Genomic DNA, 26962 nt, shown 5'->3' with positions numbered 1-26962 from the left:
TTTAATCTGAAGGCATAGGCCTAAATGTGTTAATATGACTGACTGAAGCTTGGAGCTCAGAATAGATGTGAATATTATATTAAAAGCACCTCAGTATAAGAGCACAAGAAAAACGTTTTCAATGGTGGTGTATGTGGATTAAGATTTTGGACCAATGAGATTGTACAGTGGGCGTGGTTTGCTAACATGAAAATGCAATGCACGTCATATTTGTTTGCCACATCACTTCACTTCATTTCTATATTGTGTCATATCCGCTTTAGTGATTTTAAGACTCAAGTCCAATTTTAAACATTGTTCTTAGAACCAATGTCATAAATCGCATGTGATTTCTAGCTGGTGTTAGTTTAACACTGCCCAGTGTATTGATAGTTATACACAACCTAGACGTTTTAATGCGGGCCGAAGCTTGTTAGTTATATTTACACCCCCGTCGGCTCAGGCTGGCAGTATATCAGCGTCACAACACTTCTCCTTTAATTAATGACTTAATTAGAAGCTTAACTGAACATGTATGAAGTTCATATTTACGGTGGCGGGTGTGCGTGCTAGCGTGGATGAGTGCAAGAGAACCGTTAGAGCAGCTAAGTACGTAATTCATCATTATAGGAAAATGTTTTCTCTTTACTACGACGTGTAAAGGTACGCAGGTGTGCGAGCGGTAATCTTGGATGCGGTGGCGTGTGTGGGCACCGTTTCTTGCGTGTTGGTATAGCAGGTGGCGGCTCCTGACACACAGAGCTGCAGGGAGGAGACGATGCAAAGATGCCCCCAGGCTCTCTTAAAAGAGATTCGATGTGCACCTGGCCTCTGACCATATTTTATTAATATGTCTGGAAAAGGATCCGTCCTAAACACACACACAAACATGCGTGATGCCGCAAACCGCGCCTGTATTCGGAAGCGCAGCCCATTGCGTTTAACGCAGGGTTGAGATAAAAGCAAAAGTGTAGATTTACTGTAGGTCATGTCTGATGGTTTCTTCCGTTGTTCCAACACTGTTTGTCATGTGACAAAAAAAGATTTTTCATCCTTTCTCTTCTTCAACATCTATTGCTAGAGGTCTGGATATTTGAACACTTTTCTGTATCTCCGGGTGAAGGTCATGACACAGGTGACACATGACACATTACTCGGACGGGCATTATCACATCGGCAATCATACTCAACCCATCTGCAAATAGGCCTGAATGGGTTGAAGAGGTAAAAATACAGCGAATAATGTGAACGTTGATAAATCTTGACGTCACAGCAGAAATTTCAAGAGAATAAATACTAAATGTCTGCTGCAGTGTTGCAGAGGATTTGTCGACAAATATTATGAAAGTAATGATAACGTCAATATGAAAGTTAATAGTATTAAAAAACAAACACAAAATATTATTATTATTCTACTATTTTTTAATCAAAGCAAATAAACTTGATGACGTTTTGTCATATAGACCTTTTCATCAGAAACGCGAGCCGGCACTGCAGTTAACATCCGGTTTGTGTTTGGCTGGTGTCTAATAATATAACTAATCATACATAATAAATAAAAATGGAACTTAAATATCATTGGACTAAATACAGCCTGAATGCACGGAGACCATTTTGGCAACTCATCGCATAAGTCCACTACATCTCACTTTTGTCTCCGGGTCTCCTCAAACCCAGCATCAGTTTAACCTACTTACACACACACACAGAGAGAGAGAGAGAGAGAGAGAGAGCAGCAGGCCTCTCTCAACACCTGAGAGGATCGACTTAGTAAAAATTGACCGTGATTATATCAAATATGACTGCTCTATTTTACTTCAACCATATACTGTGCGATTGTGTTAGCAATTCTCTTCTGTTCTGTTCGATCCTTGTTAGCGCTTGTGAGTCTATTCAGTCACTTCATTTTTCCTCTAAATCATTTATTTGATTATGTATTTCAACAGTGTCTCGTGTATTAGACCAACATCCATTATGCCCAAAAGAGGTCTTTTTGAAATAAGTCAATTTTGTTTTTGCTTATTCTGAAAAGGATGCAAATTCACTGTCATGATGCTAAAGTGTTGCTATGGATGGTTTCCAGGGCGTTGCTCTGTGAATATTTGCAGGAATAATTCTATAAATCTATCTATACGCTTTAAAGTTACATCTACTCAACCACTTGGTAAAATGTCAAATAAGAATTTGAAATGACTGGTAATAGCGGTTTAATTTCAATAAAACGTTTTTTTATATAAATCTATTGGAATAAACTAAATGTAAGTAATGTTTCATACTAGATGTCTGAAATTCACACATAAAGGACTTCTGCGTGTGATGTTCCGCATAAAGCGCATTGAAAGCTAATATTTATGATCAGTTTAGTTCTGTTCACACCTTGTTGTTTTATTGTCATTTTGCATCTTTGGCTAGTGATGTTCTGCTTTCTAGATATGGCTCATCGTTCTATGAAACTGAATGTCTTTTATCTGCCAGATGAAAATCAGAAGACGTAAAGAAAACTCGAATTTGACGACCTAGGACTGCAGCACAAACAGCGCTGGACAACTTGCGCTTTGTTTTAGTATTAAACTCGTATTTAAACATTTGGAACAGTAAATCAGTTGCAGACTTAAATCTTATCTTTGAAAAGAGAGAGAGAGAGAGAGAGAGAGAGAGAGAGAGAGGCAGACCACTCACAGACGTAGATGACTCGAGGCCCCTTTTTCCAAATCTTCACGAAAGGGCCGTTGAATTTTAAACACTGTTTGGCCTGTGTGTGTAACTGTGATGATAAACAAAGTGACGTGGCGGTACGTGGTGATGAATGGTGAAGCCCGGGGCTAGCAGAACTGTGTTTCTGTGGGACTTGGGCGAGTGAACCCCGTCTCTTACTCTCCCATAAATCACTCTCTCTCTCTCGCTCTCTCTCACTCGGGGCTGCCTGAATGCCAACACTTTCTTACAATAAAGAGCAATGGAAAATTCTGATATTTTATACGTTGGTGTGGGTTTTGCAGCTCACGCTAGCCTTGTAGGCTCGCAGGTGTATGAACGTTTTTCAGATGTCAATTGAATTACAAATGTAAAATCTCAATCTCGAATCAACAATCTCGAAACATTTCACTGTCTCGTAGGAAGAGAACAGACGTTCATTTTCTCATTTTGGTTTCCCGCGTATTCAATCCTTAGACCAACATAGTCTAACATACTATACTTCTTGCGTTTTGATCCCTTCGAAAGAAATCTCGTCTTTCATAAAGTCCGCTTCACAGTCTATACAGTACGTATTGTATGATAATGTGCTAATGTATTTGGTCTAACCTGATGTGCAGCACTTTGGCTATAGAAGCACTTTGTAGATCTGTGTGTGTGTGTGTGTGTACGAGGAAGGCCGACAGTTTGTGCTGCGTAATTGCTTTGTCCAGTTTTCCACAGAGCAGATATGTGGCATCTGGTTACAATCAATGTTTTCCTCCGCCATTATGAAATTAGCTGCGCGGAAATGATTTGAAATGGCCTGTAATGATTTCTGATAGAAATGTGCGCCATTGTTTCGTCCTTTGAGATAAGCGTGCTGGTAAATAAATCACAACAAATGTAAAGGAAACCGGAGGAGAGAAACAATGGCCCCGCCGCGCTCCGAGTCAAGGATGGGCCCTCGAACCGCAAGTGCTCGGCTTTCCAAGCTTTGTATTTTCATTGAAGTTTTTGTTTGTTTATTCGCAAGCTTCTCCTTCGGATATGTGCAGAGGGGACCATCGGCGGGCTTTGAAGACCCTTTTTGATCATTAGCTTGATTGCTGTTCTAAGCGCATTTGTGATGGTTTAATTAAAGCGAGGCCCTCGGCGGGGCCCCGGCGGCCCTCGAGAGCTCTCCGGCTGGAGGGTCTGCTTTCTCTCCGTGTTGAAGATGAACGGATATTAACCGCGGAAAATCAATGGCGTGAAGAAAAGTAAACTGGCACAGTTGGCAATATGGGGCAAGGTTAGCGCCGTTCAAAGTCACCTCGCCAAAGCGACATTTTTGGACGAGAACACAAGTGATAAATGATAGCGTGCTCTCTCTTTCTCTCACGCGCACACACGTGAAGGTAGAGAGGAAGTGAGGACAGGTGCTTGTGTTCTGCTCTGGTTCTGATGGAAGAGCAGGTTTTCGTTTCACAGGCTTGTGAGGTCTCATGTGCACGCTGCTAACAGTGTCACTGCCACGTTTGAAGTAAACTCCCCTCGAGGCTTGCAGAGATTCTCGTGCCGATAATAGGAAAGGATGAACGAGCAGGCTACAGAATTAAATCAGGTAAATAATCGGTTTAAACGAGAACACAACACAGTTCTGCTTCATACAGATGTGAAGTTTAGGATGGCGTGAAATGGTTTGATGTTATTTTCCTTTCTGTAGTTGTGTAGTTCCTGTTAAAGCAGAGAATTTGTGGTGGGATAGAAATGCGTCCTGTTATTCACATAATAATAATCATATATAAGAATATATCAACAAGTAATTCATTATTAGTATTTTTAATAGTAATAATATTGCACTGTTTTATTTAGATCAATTCATTATTATTATTAATGATATTATTATTATTATTATCATCAATAATAATAATAATAAAAACAATAATAATAGATTAATTTTTAATATATTATTATTATTAGTCATTCTAATGACCATTTTATTGGACAAACATTTCTACGGACACGATGAGAGAAAGGCTCTACAAAGGATAATAACCGAGACTTAAAAGTTGTTATAGTGGATTTCACAACTATAACTATAACGAAACAGTGTAATAATATTGTTTGGATCGCATGCAGAGCGTTAACAGTGACAGCCAAGCAAAATCCATTGGCATTTGTATATTTTAATATCCCAATAAAGTAAATCTGTTCAAAAAAGCAACAAAACTTGAATGGTGATGGGGTCTTAAATCTATAATCACAGCATCCTATGAATAACAAAGTTAACCGAGGGCTTAGTCGTTCTTAATGAAGAAATTAAAGAACTTCATACCGCAGGAAACTTTCTCGCTGGCGTCTCTAGTTCTCATTGCGTCCCTGGAGACACGTTCATCTCGCAGGTCCATTCCTCCTGCGCTCAGGTTAAGGGCTGCGGTGTTGACCTAGTATTCCTCTCATTTAATATTCCTCCTACTGCTCTTCACGCGCTAATTGGGGGAGAAAGAAAGGCTCATTAAGCCTCATTTCATGTACACATATTCATTAGACTCACGGCTGGAGTGTCAAGAAAACGCAGCCTGGCCTCTTTTCCAGTTTGTTTACTCTCTTGTTTATTTGCAGGTATATTTGTTCATTTAAATTGCCCTCTCCTGTAGTCTCATGTCAGAAATATGTGTGAACACTACCAGATTAGTTCTGTTTGTTCTTTGCTTTTAATGTTTACAAAATTAGTTTTACACTCGGCTAAAGTTTTTTCGTACAAGCCTGTGGATCTTAACATCGTGTGGGTTTTTTTGGTGCTGTGGCCTAGTGGCTAAAGCTAAAGATGTGTTAGACAGAGGCGCTTATGAGAACGTTCAAAAACATCCTGTTCGCTCTCTGTGTTCCTGTTAGTGTCAATTAAAAAGCAAACAAAGATACAAAGTCAACCATGACACATGTGATACATTTTACAAATACATTTTTAGAGTTCAGGTAGTACAATTCTGTATCCAAAATCACACTACGAAACCATTTTCAAAAATTGATCAGTGCACATATATTTGGGGGGATAAAAGAGATCGGACCATCTTTCATCTTTCAGGTTATGTATATCTTAGCATTTGCTTAGCTTACAAACAATATTAATTGACTGTTGTTGTTATTAATGTTTATTCTAATATACGAGCCCTTTACATTCGAGTGGATTTTGTTGGTTGTTGTTTTCATTGTTAATCAGCAGGAAAATAAAACGCCTAAAAAGTTAAAACGATATTCCCAGCAAACACACTTGCGAAACGTTCCATTTTTGCTCTAGCTCTGTAACATCTTGCATTTCTGCGCTGCCACAATGTTGCCAGAACGAAGAGAGTAATGTTGCCATAGCAAATTATTACAAAAATGTATTCAGAAAATATTGTTACTAATCATATTATAGATCATACAGTAGTTAATACATTAACAGAAACAAATATTCAACACCAGCCTGTGAAAACAGTGCAATATAGCGTTATATAATTCATCTTTAGGTCACACTTCATTTTAAAGGACAATTCTCTCTATTAACAAACCATTAACTACGACTTTGGCCTCAATAACTCCACATTTGTTGCTTATAAATGTTTTGTAAAGTCATTGTTAGGATTAGGGATGTAGAATATGATCATGCAAAATATGTGCTTTATACGTACTAATAAACAGCCAATATGCTAATAATAATCATGCTAGTAAGCAACTATTTCATAATGAGCATTGGTCCCTATACTAGAGTGTTACCCAAACTTCACGATAACAATAATCGTGACGAGGACTTTGTTATTCTCTTAAATCTTAGTAACAGGCCTTTACACGTGTTATTTCAAATCATCAGCTCTTATTGAAATCTAATGACTTCCAATCGCTTGCAGCCAATCGTCCGTCAGAAAGTTGCATTTGGCTGTTTAGACAGCTTCAGTCTGTCTGGACTCAAGACGCACACCTCATAATCTTGAAGTACTGCTTCGGTACTAGTCTTTCAAAACATTTAGTCTTGACATATGGTTGGTTTCTGAATACGAGCAGTAAATGCGACTACATTTAGACATGGATATGCATTCAGTCAGCCCGCTGGAACACTATTGCACTCGTCCAAAGGCTGAACATCCAGGTCTAATAGTCCAAAGATCAATGCGCTGACACTTTTATAGCTTCAGACACAGCTATTCCTTCATTTACATGCCAGCATTTACATTACATCCTGCAGAACAGCCAGAAAGTGTGGCCGCATATGGCTGTTAAAATGTAATATACACTAATACCCCCTTATTCACTTCCACATCCAACCTATTACTGCTTTGGCTTTTTATTGTGCTGCTTTCATCTTTGCTGTGTATACGTGTGTGTATCGTGGGGGTTAACTAACTAACATTGGTCCTTTGCTTTGCTCGAGCTCATTAAGTGCTTTGTGCATTTCCTTTTTTGGGGCCTGGTTTTAATGTAGCTTGTTATTCGGCGTGCCAGTGAATCGGGGGCCCCCTGGACCTCAGGTTTTGGAAGTGTAACCCCTGAGAATTATTTGAAGTCGAGGAATGAAATTAAGAGGTGATACGGAACGACTTCTGTATTATATTGCTGACTTTGGTGTTAATATCGCTTGCGGTTTAGCGGTAGGAAGTCTGAGTGCTTTGTTCAATTTAGTTATGGCGGGCCAACAAAACTAAGGACCTTTCACGTCATTACTGTAAGTTTAACCAGAACTTTTTAACAACGAACGAATGCTGTGTGTTTAATGGTTGCAAGTCAAAAACTCTTTGTGTCTGTGATTGTCAGGTTGTTGTTCTTAAGGAAGTTTTATTCATCTGATGTCAATCAAAAATGTGACGTCTGCCTTACGAAACATCAACAATAATTCAAATTTATATTGATATCATAATAAGGGTGATAAGCTCATTTTTATACTTTTATACTCACTATATATTTAATGGGAAAACACACTTAATTTTGTCAGTTTTTGTTGAATCAAATTGGGTTTAAAGTGATTTAAATGTTTTAACTTTTTACAATTTTGACCAGTGCTGAGTTGCTGTAACTTATACAAATGAGTTAAGCAATTTCAACCTTTGAATGAGTTAAAATAAGGTAAAAACATTGAAACGTGACTTAAAGGCAATTTAATTGTACTTCAAACTTAAAAATAAGAAGTGTCTTAACACGTTTACGCGTGCTAGTGAAACTTGTTTTTCCTCGGCGAGCTGCTTCTGATTGGTCTATATCTCACTGCTATATATACACCACCCAGGCGTTTGGATCCCCCATGCTTTAGCGCTCCCCCGGCGCGTCCTGTCAAACACTGCCATCTTGTTGGGAATAAATGTCTAACTGGCAGAGGGGCGATCTGTCTCTCTCAAGCTTTTTTCTCTCGCGGGCTAACGCTCCATCACGGGCTGTGTGTTCAGCGTTGGCTAGAAGCTCTCTTCCTGTCCTCCTCATCGTCTCCATCTTGACTTTCTCATCTCAGGTTTTGCCCTCTCTTGTTGTTCTTTAGCTCTATGATGTATTTTATATCTTTTCATCAGGATTTATCTAAGCCGCTACTGTTTACTCCTGTAAGCACTGCTGTCCAGACATTCTCCCAGATGCACTAAACGTCTCGGTCTCTTACTTCTGAGATAGAGATGTTTAGTGACAGCTGACAAATGAGATGACGTTCTGTTGACATTTCAAGTATTACCAAAACTGTCAAGTACATGTTTTACCCAAATATCATATAGAGGAAACGTAAAATAAGAACTTTCCTAATCATAGTTAGCCAATATTAAATACGATAACATTTTCTGTAACACTTTTGTCAACATTATAAATGCATTTGTGTTTTCAGAATTTATCAATTCATTTTTGTTAACGTTAGTTTACGCTACTGCAATTGGTCACGTTAGTTTGTCATGCATTTATGTATTTATTATACATTTACTGTTTTTATTAGTACCTATACATTGTGAAAATATCAAACTGAGATAAATAAATGCTGCAGAAGTGTTGAACCATTTACTTATATTAACAAATACTTATTTGTCAAACATTTGTACTTTTTTGGATTATGACATCATCATTCTTGTCATTTCGTGACCATTAAGCACATCATATCAGCCAGATTTCATTACTATCATGAACAAAATAAAGCGATTATTGTAATGCAAAGAAACAAGAAAAAATAGGCTGTCAAACACAAACTGGAACTACGCTTTACAGACAGTTTCAGCGGCGACAACAACATCAACAAATGTTATGTGGCCCGAACGTAACTTCCGGTAGACCTTCGCAAATGATCAATAACTCTCAAGTAGTTTAATTGAATTCAATACACTTAATATACAATAAAACATTGATATTAATCAATAGTAATACATGTTGTTATAAACACAGAGCAGAAGTGAACTTTACGCCAGCGTGTGTATTCGATTAAACCGTCTATACCAAAGCCAGCTCATTTTCATCAAACTTTTAGCCCCTCCCGTACCTTTCTGCATTTGAATCATTTTGAATCAATCCTTGTGTTTTCTGTGAATCAAACCCACAACCTTTGCATCGCCCACAATGCAAAGTTCTACTAGCACAATGCTCTACAACACAATGCTCTACTAGCTGAGCTACAGGAGCCTTTAGATACACGCAACAGTAATATTTCCTCTAGATGACACTATTAATCCAGTGCTAATAAAAGATCTCATGGGTCAAAACAACCTTTGATAATTAGCCGTCGCCCGTCTTTTAACATTTACTCTGACAATTATGGTGATTAGTGGTTGGCCTTGATCTTCGTATGTAAATCTGTGTATAAACAAACCTATACTAGCGTGTTTGCGCGCACGCACAAATTTACACGTACCTGACAAAAGCGCAGCGCCGCAGACGCGCACTAAATTACCCCCTAATTGGATCCCTTTGAATATTCAAGAGACATCCCCTCCAACACATGTAGAAAATAAAAACTAACAAATATGTGGGGGCAAGAAAATCACATCGGGGTTAAAGGCGCTGAGGGAGATAGCATTCTTCCTCTCGTTCCTGTTCCCCGGCATCTGTTCATCCATATGGAACGCAGGGTAAAATCCACTTTCTCTGGGAGAGATCAACTGAGCACTGGTGCTAGAGAGGTTTCAAGAGTTGAAGCACAAGTATAAACCGTCTGTTTTATTGGTAAAATATATGACATATGTAGGCAGGTAACTGACAAAGGACATTAATGTTACATCAATGTAACCTTTTCCAGTTCTATGTTTTCTATTATTTTACAATACAATAATGATATATTTGTCAACATACTGTAGTATACTATTATATTATTTTTGACTATGGTAAACTGCTGTAAAATTCCTCCTTTTGCGTAGACAATAGTGTATTTGAACCTTACTATAGTCAATATTGGTTTAGTAAATAATGAGTATAATCTAGAATACGCTAGAATACTACAACTTTACTATAGTAAACGTTATAATGCAATGCAGTGTTTTTTAATCTGAATGTTCAAGTTGACCAGACTTTTATTTTGACGGGTCGTCGCAAAGAGCGTGTGGTTGAATATCTTTTCTCTAACATTAAAATGCTTATGAAGTAAACTCTCAGATCAGCTCTGGAGATGGAGTTCATGTGTTCGTCATACAGAGAAGCAGACAAATGCACAAGCGTTACATGCGTGTAGTAATGCGTAAAACAGCTCATACGCATTCACGCAAAACATGCAGGTGACATATTTATAAAGCCAGATCACGCCTCCGCTATTCCTTCCCTGTTTCCACATCGAGGGAATCCGTGCAAAACTGTATAGCACGTGTTCTACGTTGGCAAATCATTTTTTCACAAACAGATATTTCTGTAGCATGTGCAACATTGTCGCGCTGTACAGCTCTGATACCTACGGAAACATTTACTACATTTTGATTATACAAGTTGATTTGTATAACCAATACAAGCTATGCTGGAACATGATGCAAGTTGTGCTCTTTCCCTCTTTTTTATTTATTTATAAAAAATGGTACTTGAGTTTCTTTGTTTGAGACCCAAGCAAGAAAAGCTTTTTTCCCCAGAAACTTGGCATTGTCTTTATTTTTAGTGAGTAGCAAATAAAAGGTCCGATAGATGAATAATTGATACCAGCGGTCAGTTAAAATAAAAAAGCACTACCCTTCATTTTGTTAGTTTATTTATTTATCCGTTTGTTCACTTTGCACTCCCGGCTGGGGGTGTTATCGTAAGGTTGAGAGGATAGATGTGTTTGTTTCGGTCTGGAGCTCACGTATTTGTGTCTCGGAGAACAGAAATCATTCTTCGCTATTTATTCTCTGTGCTCTACTCTGGTCCGAACCAAACACGCATTCAATCCAAAAAAAAAAAACATGTGCACTATGTACAAACAAACAGATCTCATTGTGCCGGGCCTAACTCACCTACGCACACACAGAGAGTATCATTACTCGTGCACATTACAGTGAGAAGAGACAGAACGAGGGCACTTTGTAAATGTCATGGGCCGAGGGCTCTTCCACCCTCTTTGCTGGATGAAATAAAATGAATTGAAGTGAGCACTATCGGAGGCTGCAGCACAAGATAAATCTGTCGTTTAAAAGGGACTCGCAATGAGGTGTGCAGGGGCCGGCAGCAGGGCAGGGCTTTCAACAGCCTGCTAACATTAACCTCCTTTCTTACGGCACGTTGACCTGGGATGTGTAGTTTTTAGCTTCCCGGGCTTGAATGCGAGTCACCCAGTGGCTTAGAAGTAAAGAACTCCAGGGAATGAAGGTGATGTGGATTTTTTATCATTCACTGGCCATTTTATTTCAGCATTGATTTGTATTAACTAGTGATGCATCGATATATCGGCCAATAATCGGTATCGGTAAATAAAAGCAATTTTTCTTAGTATCGGCTGAAATATTAAAAGCCGCCGATGATACTTTTGTCAATCAAAAAAGGGCAGAAATGCGTTTTTTATATAGAAGATGTTGAGAAACATCTCCATTTTGAAGTATGATATTAATGGTCATTATATGAATTCATAGCATTCCGAAAGGTCAGAAATATTTATTTAATCTTCAGAATCGGTTTGGACAGATATCACTCTAGACAGCTATCGTATTGTTGGAGAAATTAAATATCGTTGAATCTCGAGTATGTTCAAGCGGTGTCGTCAGCAAGCGAAATAAATGGACTTTGGAGGCACTTTTTTACAGTCCTGCAATGCCGCTGAATTTTCTAAATCCTTGTATCGTAGAACCATAAGAATTGTTGCATATGTGCGTTAACACTCATTTGAACACGTACTCACTTTTTGCTGTGTGTCTAACCTAAATCGATTTAGCGAGTCATTCATCAATACACTTGCTTTGAATTGATTTGTGGATTTATTCACCAGCGGGTCGCCACCTACTGGCGGCATCAGTTTTACATTTAAAGTTAGCCAAACATTTCCCTTAATAAACATTGCTGTATAAATTACATTTGTTGCACATTGACACATTAGTTTCCCCACGTGAAAAATGTTGTAGTGTACTAAACATTTCCTAGACACTAGTGCCTTTGAGTCTTACCGTAGTAAATATTCGATTATACGGAATGTAAGGGCAATAGACAATACATTTTTAATAAATCAAATGAAAAATGTATTACTTGTGAATTTACTAAATTAAATCTTATAAATTAAATCTTTGATGGATCGAGGTTACAGTGCATACTGTAGTTGTCCACTATATCTATTCAAACATAAAAAAAATATTGCATTCCCTAATAGCCAAAACCAGGTTGTCATAAATTCATGCATGAAAGGGTCCAAATATGCTTTATGAATTGACTGAAAATAGAAATTCATCATCAAAGTGAAACCATAAAATGACATTTTTAGGCCTACGGCACATTGATTGTGATTTCTTGTTCAACGGTGACACCGGCTGTAGTTTGGTTTAGGGCACAAGCACACACTTACGCCTGATAAACACACATCCTCATGTGGGCTTTTAAACATCTCTGCGCTCTTAACCTTAAGCGTTATCTCACGGTTCACCTCGCACCTCTCTCTCCCCTCGCAGAGGTCCACTCACCCCTTTTCTCACCCTATTCTTCTTTCTCACGCACACGTTCCTCTTCACACTCTATCTGTGTGACCTTCATCCGCTCGCCACTTTCAGCCGGCACCAAAAACTTAATCACACACTGTCAACCTGTGAGGAGAGGAGGAGGAGGAGGGCCGCTCCTCTCTCTTCTTTAATGCCCTTTGCAGTGCTGAGGAAGAAGGGGGAAAATTTATGGCTGCTGGGACAGGTGGGGTATGAACAATGGGCAGAAAGGAGTACGGGGTTATCTGGCAGGCTGCGGGAGAGAGTGCGGCAGGGAAATCGATGTGACCCGTGATACACTGTCATCACAATTCCCACCCCAGCTGTCCTATTTGTCTTGCGTAGGGAGGCCTGGACGGGCCGGGGCGCTGCGACGCGAGCGGAGAGACGCCTCGGTCAGATTAGCTCGGGTGAATCATGACTGCTTCATCTCTGCCTCTCTCACTGTTTGGGATCTGTTATGGCTGGAGCGGTGGGGCTAGTTTGCGGCCTGGCATTGTGGGCGGGAGGGGTCGCATGGGGCTTGTGGGTAAAATATGGATTGTCTGTGTGTGAATGTAGAAGATTAACGGCTGTTCAGAGGTTTGGACAGAGCAGCTTTCTGCTTCATCAGAAACACTCACTCGGTTTATCTTCTGCTCATGTGCACCTTCTGAAATGTGAAATGTTTGATCTTGGTCACTTTATCCTCTCTCTGCAGTTTTATTTCGCTTAACATTCATTTGCAAATATTGCATTATTAAAACATTGTTCTGTATGTTTGAGCAATAAACTGGGAGTTTGGAGCAGGACTGTTTTCGGTTTTGTGATGATGGTGTGGTACTCAAATTTTGTTGTTTTTAATTATTTACATTTTTGTCTGTCAAATCAGTGTCATTCTGGGTTTCTTTCTGTCGCAAACTCTTATTTTGTATATAAAATGTTTACCTTTTTTAAATGTTTTATTTAAACATTGTATTAAACAAGTTTCAAAATCTTCGCTGAAAATAGTGAAATGATTAAAATAATGCCGGAAGCCAAACGTATTGATCAATGACTCTATGTTTTTTGTGTTTGATCTCAGATGAGGCTCAGATAGCTCTGCCCGTGCAGAAGCCCGGTTTCGAGAAACTTCCTCTGGGCTCTCAGACACTTCCTCCTGGCTTCCCTGCACCCTTCCTGTTTACAGACGGCCTCTCTTCTGTGGAGACGTTGCTCACTAACATCCAGGTAAATCCACTGCACGTCTATGAATGTGAAGGACTGCATAGCAGCTTGTTGGGCATCTGAGGGTTTATATTGGATGTGTTTTGTGTCATGTTGGCGGCTCAGGGTCTGCTGAAGGTGGCCGTGGATAATGCCCGAGTGCAGGAGAAACAAGTGCAACATGAGCGCAAGGAGTTAAAGATGGAGCTGTACAGAGAGAGAGAGATGAGGGAGAGTCTGGAGAGACAGCTCACCTCTGAACTGCATAGCCGAGGTACATACACACACAGTTTGAAATGTCCAGTGTATTACATTCAGCAGCATCTAGTGGTGAGGTTGCGAATTGCAACCAACGGCTCACTGCACATGGAACAGTGAAATATGGCAACCCCAGAAGTCATAATTTAATATGAGTACGCACATTTACGCTCCAAAACCAAACAACACTGCCAGTTCTCTACATCACAACCAAACCGTGTCACCGGCGGATATTCTGCCAAATCCACTCCTGCCATGTGCGCCAAGAAATTAAGCCAATTATTCAGCTGTATAACAACTCTGACAATATGTACAAACACCTCAATAATTTATTAGCCGTGGCTGTTACAGCATTTCATGTTCTTTTAATGCACACGTTTGAATGCTGGATGATTTGGCCGGAGTTATTAAAGGTGTAAGAACGCAAGTGAGAAGCGTGTAATAATGCTGCTGTGCCAGACTGCGAGTGTTTCAAAGGCTGTTAATTGCCGTGAATCCACATATACAGACACAGTTGATTATGTTTGCACATATTCAAAGATTGTGTTGTTTTGTGTGAATACCAAGTGTTGCTACAGCTGTTCTGTTGACCATTAAATGCATCCTAGTGGATTCACACAATTGTATTATTTATTATTACAACACATTTTTTTCAATGGATTATTTCTTTTGAAATCTTTGTTCCGTTATCGGTTGACAGTCAATGTCATTTGACTCACAGAAACATAAGTACATCAAGTAACCTGCAGTTTTATGTTTTAAACAGAGATGGCGATAGAAGGTTACGGATTGCAGCTTTATGCTCAAATTTTAATATTTCGAATTAGAGACCTGAACAAATTTGTAGATAGTGATTGCCTTGGAATACACATAACCACAATATGCGACAATGTTAGAAGTCTAAAAACCTTGAAGTGTTGTAGAAAGCTGTTGCACGTAACGCACCATATGTTTGTGTTTTGTTAGTGATAATGAGGACTTTCAAGTCTCTAATGTGTGAACGTGAGTCCACGCTGTCGTCTCCGTGTTTATAGACACCATGCTGAACGAATACCTCTTTCATTTCTCCTCCTCAGCTACTATTCAAAAGCGTCTTAAGAAGGAAAAGAAGGCGAAGAGGAAACTGCAGGAGGCTCTGGAGTTTGAGTCCAAGAGGAGAGAGCAGGTGGAACAGGCTCTCAAACAGGCCACATCTCCAGAAAGCCTCCGCATGAGTCTCAACGGTGAGCCTCTGATCTTTGACATCCGTCTCAACACTGTGTCCTTACCAGACCACTTCATCGAACGCAATGAAGTGACTAGAGATACAGCCAAATAATGACAGGACATCCACAGTGAAAGGACATCGGTCCGATCTGTCTGTGATAGATTGTAATTAAAGAGCATGCAGCATTGGATTGACCAATCAGAAGTCAGAGTTACTACACAAATAAAAAGTCCTCAGCCAAGATCTCCATAACTTCAATGTGATGTTATTGCTTTCTTGTACAGGCTTGTTCTGTATTAGACTATGAAACATATACTATACTCTATCAAAAATACTAGAATGTTATATTGCCAAAAAACTAAACTATTATAAAATAAACTATACTATATGAAAACTATACTATAGCAGAAAAGTATTTTCTGTTTTTGCAAAAATACACTATAGTGTACTCTTATGAACAATATGTTTTGCAACAGTATACTGTGATATTTTATTTGTATTATTATGGTGAAATATATTCTATACAATAATAAAAATAAACTATACTATGGCACAAAATACTATAAAAAGCTATACGATAGCAACAATATTTGTTACTATGTTTTGCAAGACTACACTATATAATCTGCTATAATATATAATATACTGTACTGTTATATTAAAAAATGAAGTATACAAAAAAGTGCAAAAAATAAATACTAGTAAAATATACTTTATTATAGCAAAAGTAAAACAATACTATAGCATATAACTCATACTATGTTTTTAAGTTTCATCGGACACGTGTGTGCCTGGCCCCAGTTAACTTCCGGTTTGTGTTTGGCTGGTGTCTAATAATATAACGATTTATTTGATTTTATTTGTAAATATTAATTTGTAATATTTTACTGTATAATAATCGTATTTAATAAACGATTGTTTAAGTTTGTTTTATGTTCACTTTATAACATAAACAGTTTGTTGAATGGGTCCTGTAGTTTGGTCGCATTTAAAGAAACCGTACGGTACACTGACCTCTAGCGGTTGAGCTTGGTATCGCAGCTTAAATTCAAAATATTGGAGAGACAAGTTTAGCCAAGCAACGTTTTTTATCGGTTTCTTTAGCCTGTAATCAGAATGTATTGTTATTGTGGATGTGTACCGGAAGTTAACTGCAACCCATGCGCAGTAACGTTTGCTTATGTGTTCACTTTGAAACCATCTATAAAATATACTTGTAAGCAGCTGAGTCACAGTTCAACAATCAGACCATGTGGTGTGAGCACATAAACTATGAACTTTGCCTTTATATTATATATGATATATAATGCACATGGATATTCAGCATCTCTCATTCCAGTGTGTCCTGTGATATTCTCTCATCATATCTCTATAGATCTGCTTGTTGAGAAAATCCATCTGGTTTTTTTCTCCGTCAATATTTTCATGAAACCTGCTGTTCTTTCTCATATTTCTTTATCGCCGATATTGGTATTTCCGTCTCAGTCATAACTATTAGCGATCCATTAGCTTCATAATCTCAGCTGAGGAAATAGAGCTCGATGTTTATCATAAACGCGCACACTTATCAAGGCTAAACCATTTTCCTAATCGTTGGCTGTTGTTTTGATTACATTTGTTTAATTGTGAATATCTTAACAGAAGCTGAATTTGAACGGGGGAAACCTAACATTTGTAAGACATCTGCCAGCGTTTTCACGAGTGCCGGGGCAATTATGCCGGGCCGAGGCTGATTAGACGTGAATTCATTAGGAAAAATGGCCTTTGTTTTTGCCTTTCATCTGAGAGAACAGAGGAGAATGTCAGAAACAGATCTGTATTGTGAATGCCGGTTCTGACGTCACATCTCTGCTCAGATAAAGTGATTTCCTTTCCGTTTATCCATACAGCTGGTTTTTACATGGTATCCATTTATTATTCATCAATGATGACGATACAAATCTTGAAATAAAAAAGACACTCATATAGTACTATAAAAAATATATTATAGGTGTTATCGAGAACCGCAGAAATAACTTAATTTCGTAGGCCAACCCAGTAGAGAGCGCTTCACTGGTACCCTCAAACCAAAAGCCTGTAGAATTCAACATTTTCCCATAGACTATTGGAAGATCGCAAAAAAATAAGCTCTGTGATTAAAGTCTCTGATGGTGGTTTATATAATATTACACAATTTTACAGATTAATACAATAAATGCTATTTTAAAGCCTAAATACAATTGCCAGTAGTAAAAAGCAACATCACCAACACCATGCGTCCGACAAAAATGCGTTCCCTTGTAAGAAATTACTCCGTGAATGAACATCCATCCATGTTTTTAGAGATCTGTGACCGTTACATGATTTGTGAGATTTTTATGCGTGATGATGTTTAATGTCCCATCCGAAGGATGTAGTCGCATTAGCAACTTGTTAGCAGCCGCCGTTTTTAAAACACAATAAAGCTTAAAAAATCACCAAAGGTTATAACTGGTGTGTTTGTCAAACCGTATTTTAAGCATTTAATCAAAAACCCATTCATAAAACCCATGACTTTGGAGCGATGGAACCCAACCTGCTAACATGCTTACTTGCTTCCGGGTAAAAATCGCTGCCATGGACACATGCCAAGATGATTTCAAATGTTGACCTTTTCACAATCTGATATTCGGTTTTGGTTTTTAGATGCCACATTACACTGATGTTTTGTTGATTTTAAGCTGACCAAACCGAATTTGATGTGGCATGTCTGGTTTACAATCAGCACAAATGATTGTACTTGTAGCTAATGGCATGTTTTACTGATAAAAGACATGTAGCGAGAGATCTAATGCTTTGATTTTTGTTCATTTCAGAGGCAGTGATACCAGAGGTGAAGTCTGAACATAATGGCAACCAGCAGGAGAACTCTGTGCAAGGTAAGAACGAAGAGCACAACTACATCTCAAATACCTGCCGTCACTCCCATCAACAATATGTTTGAATGAAGAGTACAAACTGCTGTAGTTAAGATTCGAGCAGCCCCATCCCGCTCTCTCCTCTCTTGGGCCAACAGATAGTAACCCAAAGGTTTTTATCCTCAACAAACCTTTCAAAACACTAACCAGATTCAATCCCCAAACTTGCCTTCTATCTTATTGGGTCCCTTTGAAGATGTCCAACTCTTCCAGGAGGGAGATTACGAACGCATGTGCCGTTCACGCTTCCGTTCCTCGAGATCCATTGGTGGGTCTTCTGCGCGCCCGTACGGTTTCATTCTTATCTCGCTACCATCTGCCTCTCTCGCTTTCCACCGAGCTCGCCTCCCAAATCTGGCCAAAAGTTGCGTTTGATAAATGGGGCCTATTATCAACACGTCTGACGGCGAATTAAAGAGCCGCTGCCGTACATCTTATTGAAATGTGAGGCTGGGGGAAGGTGAATAAATACATATGTTTACAGAAGGTGCAGTGGAAATGGGCTGCAGAAGTGCTTCGCTGAAAATGGGCGAAATGTTTTTTCCCCCCATATAGCCAATTTCACAGTCTGCAAATAAAGAGACGTTCATTTTTCTTCGGGCTTTGACAGCGGCGCTGTAACGGAGGACTGCGAAAGCATTTGTGGAGTAGATTTTGCCCGTGTGTTTTTCTTCCTCTGGGGGTTCACTCACAGTGTAAAAGGGTCATCGGTGGGTGATCTTTTTGTGATCCATGTTACCCTAAATCTGTGGCTGATCTCATGTTTCAAAGTCTGTAACTTTCAACTAAAGGTCAGATCTACAAAGATCAAAGACGTGCAGTCTAAGCGGATTGAGAAATATAGCAACTGTTATTTTGCGAGTCGACATCTGGAGACACAATAACACATGCTCTTATCCAGTCTCGTGAGATGTCAAGTAACATTTTAGAAGTTTAGTGCTTTTGCGTTGAACTTGGGAATTCAGGAAACCGAAATCCAGAAAACCAGATTTTGTTGTTATTGTGCAAAAGTAAGTTTTGAAAACTAACTAGAAGCTCAAAACACTCATATGTGATGGACGCACACTCATCAAAAGTCAAAAACAAACGGGAAACCTTGTTCTTCCCTTTAACAAGCCGATAAGCTTTTTCATTTGGCTATAACTATGGGCTATTATACGGTTATGTGCTTTTCATTATGACTTCTATTTGTTTTTTCCCTGCCGTCCGTGACCCGATCACAACCAACCTGTGAATCACCAGTGGAAAACTTCAGCTGTAGCAGTTGTACTATGTCTTCGCTGGTTTTCTTTGCGGTCTGCTTTCATGCCGCTGTGACTAATATGAGCGGAACAGCAGGGATTAGTGTTCGAGCGCCATCACAATGCCTCTGACCTTTAGAGCAACCGGCAGAAGCTGGAAATGCAAAGATCAGACTTCACCTCCATAACACGGCGGATAACACGGTGCAAATGAGTCTCTCTGTTATCAGACTGAAAACGCTGTTCTTTCAATCTTTACTTCATGAAACAATCGTACTATGCCCCATGAAAGAAAAAAAGCAGGATTTATTAAGAATTATTCAAATTCTATAAATAAATGATGTAACGCCTACAAAATGGTGCAAGTCAAACCAGTTAGTTTGAGAGCCAGTACAATTCATCATATATTTATTCAGATCATAAGGACAGCTGCAAGAGGCCGTTTCGTGAATATAGTAGTTCAATTGTGTTGGGGCCTTTCACGTTTCGCATAGTTTGTTATTTTAAGTGTAAGAGCGACGCGGTCGTAACATGTTTTTTTAGGCACATTGGTCATGTGACAAGAACCAACCAACCAACATAGAAAAGCTCAGCGAAGTTGGAGACACAGATGATCACAGCATAAATATATGTAGATCCAGCTTTATTTGAACCGCCTGTATGTACATTAATAAAAAGTTATGGATCAATCATTGAACAAAATAAAAATGAATTAAGTAAATTGAGAAACGCTAGATATTCTTATACCAGAAAAAGCACAAAACGTTAATTATTTTCATCTTTATATGCTTTGACACTCAAAAAAAGACTATTATAATATAAAAGAAAAAAACACAGTGAATGTAAAAGAACGAATCGGATCCGCTGGTGAAAGAGTTTCATTTTTTCCAGGAAGGCAAAAACCTGAGATTGTAATGATCCCCATCCTCTCGGATGCACAGATCATCACTTTACCTCGACACTTATTTATCTAGAAGTTCCATCAAGTTGAAAGTGGAAAGGTGTCTGTGCAATCAGCTCCGAGAGTCTGGCAGCCGACCCAATATGGGAGTTTGTGTATGAAGTCTGTTGTGCGCTCCTCCCCGAGCTCCCGAGCCTCGCCACATTTATCCATTACAGCCAGCAAAAATCTAATTAGCCCGCGCTTCTCTCCCAAGTCGGACTTCACAGTTTTGCAAGCTTAGCAGTGACAGCTGATTTCATTAGGTTTGATTGTCCTTGCCGAGATCCCGCTCGTCGGCCTAAAAGCTTTTTGCGCTTTCTCAGGTTCCACCCCTGTGTTGGGCCATTACGATGACCCGTGCCTTTTCTGATTAATCAAGACAAGTGGCGCTAACACAAAACTGCTGAACACAAAAGACGGTGACATCATTTTACAAGCCGATTAAGAGAAGTGTGGAGTGCTGGAGGAAAGTGAAAGAGAGGGGTGAGGTGAAAATGTAATTAAGCCGGCGCTTCGTGCCGGACGAGCAAATTGAACCACACTGGAAGGTGTCGCTCAGACGCTCTCACAGCCCGCCACTGCGTAAAACTAGCAATGTGTGGGTAGTTTTACGTAACTCTCGGCCACGCATTGATAGTTCGTCTATGAAGATAAAGGTAGTCCAGATGAATTCTGCCAATGATATTTGGTCACATGAAGACCAGTGATGTGTGATATTGATTTTAACTGCCTTTGAAGGAAAGGCTCCATTTTTAGCGTCAGTCTGTCTTTTTTGCTTCTCTATCACCATCTCTGTTTCAAACGTAAAATTGCAGGTTACTTCAAGTACTTATCTTTATGTGGGTTGATGTCAAATTACATCAAATGGACATTTCCTGTGAAATCAAACCCGACAGCTCAAGTTATAAATCATAAAAGCTTACTGTTGTGAATCAAATTCGATTTTTATGTACTTGCTCAGTAACTGAACTGTTTTAACCAAAAATCTTTCAAATTGGATGAATGGTTCCTTTAAATATTTTGGATATGCTGATCGTTTATGTTGCCATAATTATATTTTTTCGTCCTTCTGAAACCTTGTATCTCTTTATTTTGTGATTTTTATATGGTATAAAAAAAGTGTGTGTTAACTTGGACAACACAGTATTTAATCATTTCAAAGTACGGTGTTTTTTCCCATGCCCTGAATAACATCACATTTAGACATCTGAGGTTTCAGAAGTACAGCAGCGATTTAAAACGATTTCACAGATGATCCGACAATCAGCACGAACGATACCAGTGTGCAGATTTCATATGGGACTACAAGCTAGTCTATATCCATACACATTATATTTACATATAACATTCGTAACCAGAGGTTTCGACCTACTAATTGGTATCAAGGGGTGATATAACAAGGATTAAAAAATTAAGGATGAGTAAGATCTGGCATTGGTTTGTGTTACACCGAAGAGGGCAGCGTGTGGAGTGTGAATAAATGAGACGGAGGGTATGAGAAGGGGAGCGGAGTTAAATATGGAGTGTGTTGATGAAGAGGACGTCCCAGAGGAGGACCACCCTCATATACCCATGCATCTATTTACTGGAGTGGGGCAAGAGATCCAAAGATGCAGAGGGTTGACCTCATGTCTGCAGGCTGTTACTCAGTTACTGGAATATATGTTTCGACTTTGCATCATCATCAAGTGGAAAATAATATTTTAGATACTAAAACGACAACAGTGAATTGATATAATACAAATCGATGACAACCAGGTCATCGGCTCTTTGGTCATTTGAACATTTAAGTAATTATTAAAATGTTAGGTTTGTGATTTATGTTTTTAACTGTGATATTTATAATATATTTTACGTTTTAAAATTTAAATCATTTATTTTTGCCAATAATGTATTATAATAATTATTATAATATAATAATTTATGTTTGTTTTTTTACGCATTTGAATGAGAGTAGTTCCTGTTGCTTAATTGGTAACGAAAAATAAATGTTAGTCAAAACCTAGAATTAAAATCTGACATCTTTATTTGTATTTATTATTTTTATTTATGCATGTAATAAATCATTATTCATATAAAATGCATGAAACAAATATCACTGAATGCTTAGTTGCAGTACTATTGCTATGTAATAATGCAGAGCAAAGCAACCTTAAAAAAAATGAAACGTACATTTTTACAGTTTCTTTAAAGTTTAACATGCTGGATACGAAAATCACGTTATTTTTTAGTACTCACAACAAAAGTATACAATATTTTCACACATTTATACATTTCGGTATTATTACTCTTTCGCAGAAATGTCAAAGTAAGGGCATAACACTGAGCTCAAAACAACAGGTTAACATTAGTTACCAAAAATGAGTCGTCCAAAACTTCAGAAGTGTACATTAGATCGATTTTGATTTTTATGACTAATACTGTTTTCACGAAACTAGTTCCACACGAAGTCACCCATCATCACTTCATCCCACCTTTCCTGTGCTACAACAAATCACTAGAATTTTCTGACAGTGACAATTGGCACATCAATGGTCTCTGCAATACCGTAACATCAAATAATTTAATTGGAAACACGCAATATACTCCAAAAAGTGAAGTGAATTTTCATAAAGCATCAAGTAGATGTACGTGGGCCCGTCCCGTTTAACAAAACAGACAGTGTACTGCTCTGTCAGGTCTATCTCAAGTGTATGAACTATTTGTGACTGCGTCTCGTGGGTACCGCTGCTCCATCACGGCAGATTTAGTCTGCTGTCAAGCGTACGACTCAATTAACTGCACCGGAGGATATTACTCATAACTCATACTTCACAGCAAATGAAATACTCACTTCTTTTTATCTCTTCACTAGCAGGCCTCAATGCTGCATCAACAAGCACAGCTTATAGTTCACATGTAGTTAAATGTCGCGTTTTTAACAAACACGCGTTCTTATATCACACACAAAGCATGTTGAAAGCATGACCTCTTGATGGATGTCATTTTTCTGAGCCCAGGTCTGGGGTGGTCTACGAAGCACGCACGGACATAAACATGCTCCACTTGTTGTTTTCTTGACATCCCGCATACATATCTCATCTGTTGGTGCTTGCGTGTTAAACATGTAAAAGCACTCGAATCGTAATGAAGCGCTTCCCCGTCTGAAGATGCGCTGCGAGCTTCTCTATTAACATGCATCTGTAGCTCTCCTGCCCCTCAACCACCAGCTGCTCCTCTCTCATCTAAAGCTTCACCAACAGCACGATTCATTCTTTCATTCACGCGTTCAGGATAAAGATGATTAATGTTCGCTGGCAGTGATAAAAATATACATTTTATATACTGAATTTAGTCGCCAATAGTTATACGTTAGTGTTATTTGAACGAATATTAAAGAGAATTCACCCAAACATTTAAATTCTTTCATCATTTATTAAGTCAAACAATTTACTGCAGAGCACAAAAGAAGATAATTTGAAGAATGATGGAAAACTAACATCTTTGACCCCCATTGACTTCCATTGTATGAACAAAAACACTGCGACATTTCTCAAAACATCTTTTGTGGTCCCTTGAAGAAAGACTCTTGAACTACATGAGAGTGAATAAATGACAGATCTTTTGGGAGGGAAGCGAACTATCTCTCAAAACATGTTAACGTCACTTTAATGCATGAAGTTACACTTCATTACTTTAACATAACATGTCTTTGCATAACCATGTTTTTCTCTTTCTTCCAGAAAACAGACCCTTCTCCAAACCTCCTCTCATGTACTGAAACCTCTGCTCCTTCAGTCCCACAGAGCTGGGACAGACACCCAGCTCACTCCACAGATGGACAAGGCTCATGGAGAGGGGGATTGTGGGGCTTTTGTCCCCAGAGGGCAGCGGTGCAGGTGCTGAACGGCAGTCATCTGAAACTCGTGTACAGGACTTGAGTGTGTATGTACGTGTATGTGTGGAGGAGCAGTGCGTTTACCCTCCTCGTGTCTGCGGCACTGCTTGTTGGCGACCTTTCAGCACCACACACAAACTTGTAAAATGTCTTTTTTGACTACTTCTACATCAACCCTTTGAGACTAAAATCATTTTTTCTTGCTGAATAAAACTACAGTAATGGATGATTTATCTTTCTGTGAAGCACACTGCACCACCTCCTCATTATTATTATTATTATTATTATTATTATTAGTGTTTTCTGCTGATCCCCCCCATGATTCTGTGCACCAGTGACTCTAAACAGCACAACAGTTTTATCCACTGCACCTCTACAGGGAGACGAGAGATCATTATTATTTTGTGGACGGTGATAAAAGGACTGCAAATCAAAAGTGTGCTTCTTTAATAAACATTGTTTAAATTTGTTGTTTTGTCTGTACAAGAAAGGAACTCTATATCAACATTTCCTTTTTCTAATTCGTTGTATTTTTTTAGAAAGTGTAGAAATGTTTTCATGTTGTTGTTCCCTGCCCTATGTTTTTTTATTATTCTGGTGTTTATTTTATTATCTGGTTTGTCATTTCTAATGTATTTTAATCAGCATTTCAAACGGATGCTTGAGTGATCCTTAAACACGCCCTTTACTGTCTTATTTTGCCCCCTACTGATGTTTTTCTTCCTCATTAACTTAAAAAGTATAAAAAGTGTTAATTTGATGTTCCTATAACCACAGTATTACAGTACCCCCCCCCTTCTGTTTTTACCTTTGTTTATAAAGACTTGTAAAAATGCTTTAGCGTTTGCTATCCTGATGTTGTTATTATGTGGATACATTTTTAGTGACGAAAAAGATAAGAGACGAGAATTACCCTTATGCACATCTGAAGCGAGCATGCTTGTAAATACAACGATGAAAAACGTATCAAATGAAAACAAAACGCTGCCTCTTGGAATCTATTTTTAAACATTTGTAGCGACTCCATAGGTAATGTAATCACAGATCGGCAGCTATCAATGATGTTGAACCTTGTTTTAAAATGGCAACAGACACTTATAACAGCCTTGCACATGCCACAACGAATAAAACACCCCTATGGACATCTTGATAGGTTTTGATTTTTGTTTTCTTTGAGTAATAAAACTAAGATGGAAACAGTTTGTCTTTTCGGGTGCAGTTATTTGAAGACATTTTATGGACCGATTAATATACCAACCGGATTATTTGACTAAACTAGGGATGTCAAATGATTCATCGCATTCACAATAAACGTTTGTGTGAACGGTACACAGACGTATATTAAGTTTGTATTTATAAACACGCATACATACATACAAACATATTTAGGAAACATGAACATGTATTTATATTAAAAATGTTATCATTAAATTAAATGTTTATTACTTTTTATTTTGTATTTTTCTTTAATATATGCATGTAGTTGTGTGTTTATAATTACAAAATTAATTTGCACAACACACAGACACTTATTAAGTAAAAAAAACGTTTTATTCTATTTTCGATTAATCGTTTGACAGCCCTAGATTAAACCGATTCATCGGTCGATATTTGGCCATCTTTAGATTATTGAATGAATTAAAAATACATATTTAGTTTAAATGAAGTAACACAAGTATAAAGACTTTTTTTGTACATAGTATGTGCTATGTTTAAATAATTTTGTGTCCATATTCAGCCATAACCCTATAGGTCAACCACAAGGTCAAACCATACAAATATTACTCAGTTTATTGTTAGAACTGTTGTTCTGTTGCATGATTATGTCTTCAGTCTTGCAGTAATCAAACTTATTCGATGAAGTGCAGATTTAGATACACGTGGGCATAGTAATAATGATGAGCTCATGACCCCAGCAATCCATAAAACCCCAAAGCTCTAATTCTCGTCTCTGAGGTGTTCAACACAAAACACACATAAGCAAGCACATCTCACCTGCATCTGCCAAAGAAACTGACCTAATTAGTCACGGACCCTCAAGATCCCCCCCTGCAGCCTTTCCCACAGCGTCCGCAGCGGCTCATCTGCTAGGCGGTGCTGCGTGAAGTTGTGGGACTCTAAAGAGCCTGAGCCTGAATTGGCCCCGCGTTACGAAAAAAGCGAAGAGGCTCCATTTTTGCACTTCAATTAAAGAGGAGTCTTTTGATCTGGTCTTGATTAGCCCGATCCTCCCTAACTGGCTTTATGTAAAGTAGTCAAAGTACTTCATTTTTATGATTAGCCATGTTTTTAGAGGTGGGACTGTGATGAAAACACAATCAACTGCGGTGGACCATTTGATCAGTGGAAATGAGATTAAAAGATGAATAATTTGCATATGTTCCATTAAAAACATTGAATCTAATTAGGGCTAACACGATGACACCTATTAAAGGAGTGGACGGATAGAGTCAGGTGGGTTTTTCCACTGCGTTACAGATGTCTCATGTTTAACAGGATTGTACTTTTAGATGTACTTTTCTGGTTATTCTTTGGCCAATGATATTAAATTTGTATACATTTATATACATATACAAGTATCGAGACGCTTCCTTCTAATAAACATTTCAATAAA

General features: G+C 38.5%; 1 protein-coding gene across 2 annotated transcripts in view; it reads left to right on the top strand.

Moving 5' to 3' along the window:
• The window catches only part of dacha (dachshund a), a 128153-nt gene extending 102611 nt beyond the window's left edge, over window positions 1–25542 (top strand). For both annotated transcript variants that reach the window (XM_079486668.1, XM_079486667.1), the window contains 5 exons: window positions 13765–13910; window positions 14013–14160; window positions 15221–15367; window positions 18186–18248; window positions 24194–25542. In XM_079486668.1, the coding sequence (XP_079342794.1) occupies window positions 13765–13910; window positions 14013–14160; window positions 15221–15367; window positions 18186–18248; window positions 24194–24231 (542 nt within the window). In that variant the 3' untranslated portion in view covers window positions 24232–25542. The remainder of the gene's footprint in view (window positions 1–13764; window positions 13911–14012; window positions 14161–15220; window positions 15368–18185; window positions 18249–24193) is intronic.
• Window positions 25543–26962: the final 1420 nt, after the last annotated feature.

The sequence above is a fragment of the Barbatula barbatula genome (genome assembly GCF_947034865.1).
Source record: "Barbatula barbatula genome assembly, chromosome: 22".
In the NCBI taxonomy this organism is placed as follows: Eukaryota; Metazoa; Chordata; class Actinopteri; order Cypriniformes; family Nemacheilidae; genus Barbatula; species Barbatula barbatula.
Note: the sequence above shows the minus strand (reverse complement) of the source record. Positions and strands in the feature narration are given on the sequence as shown.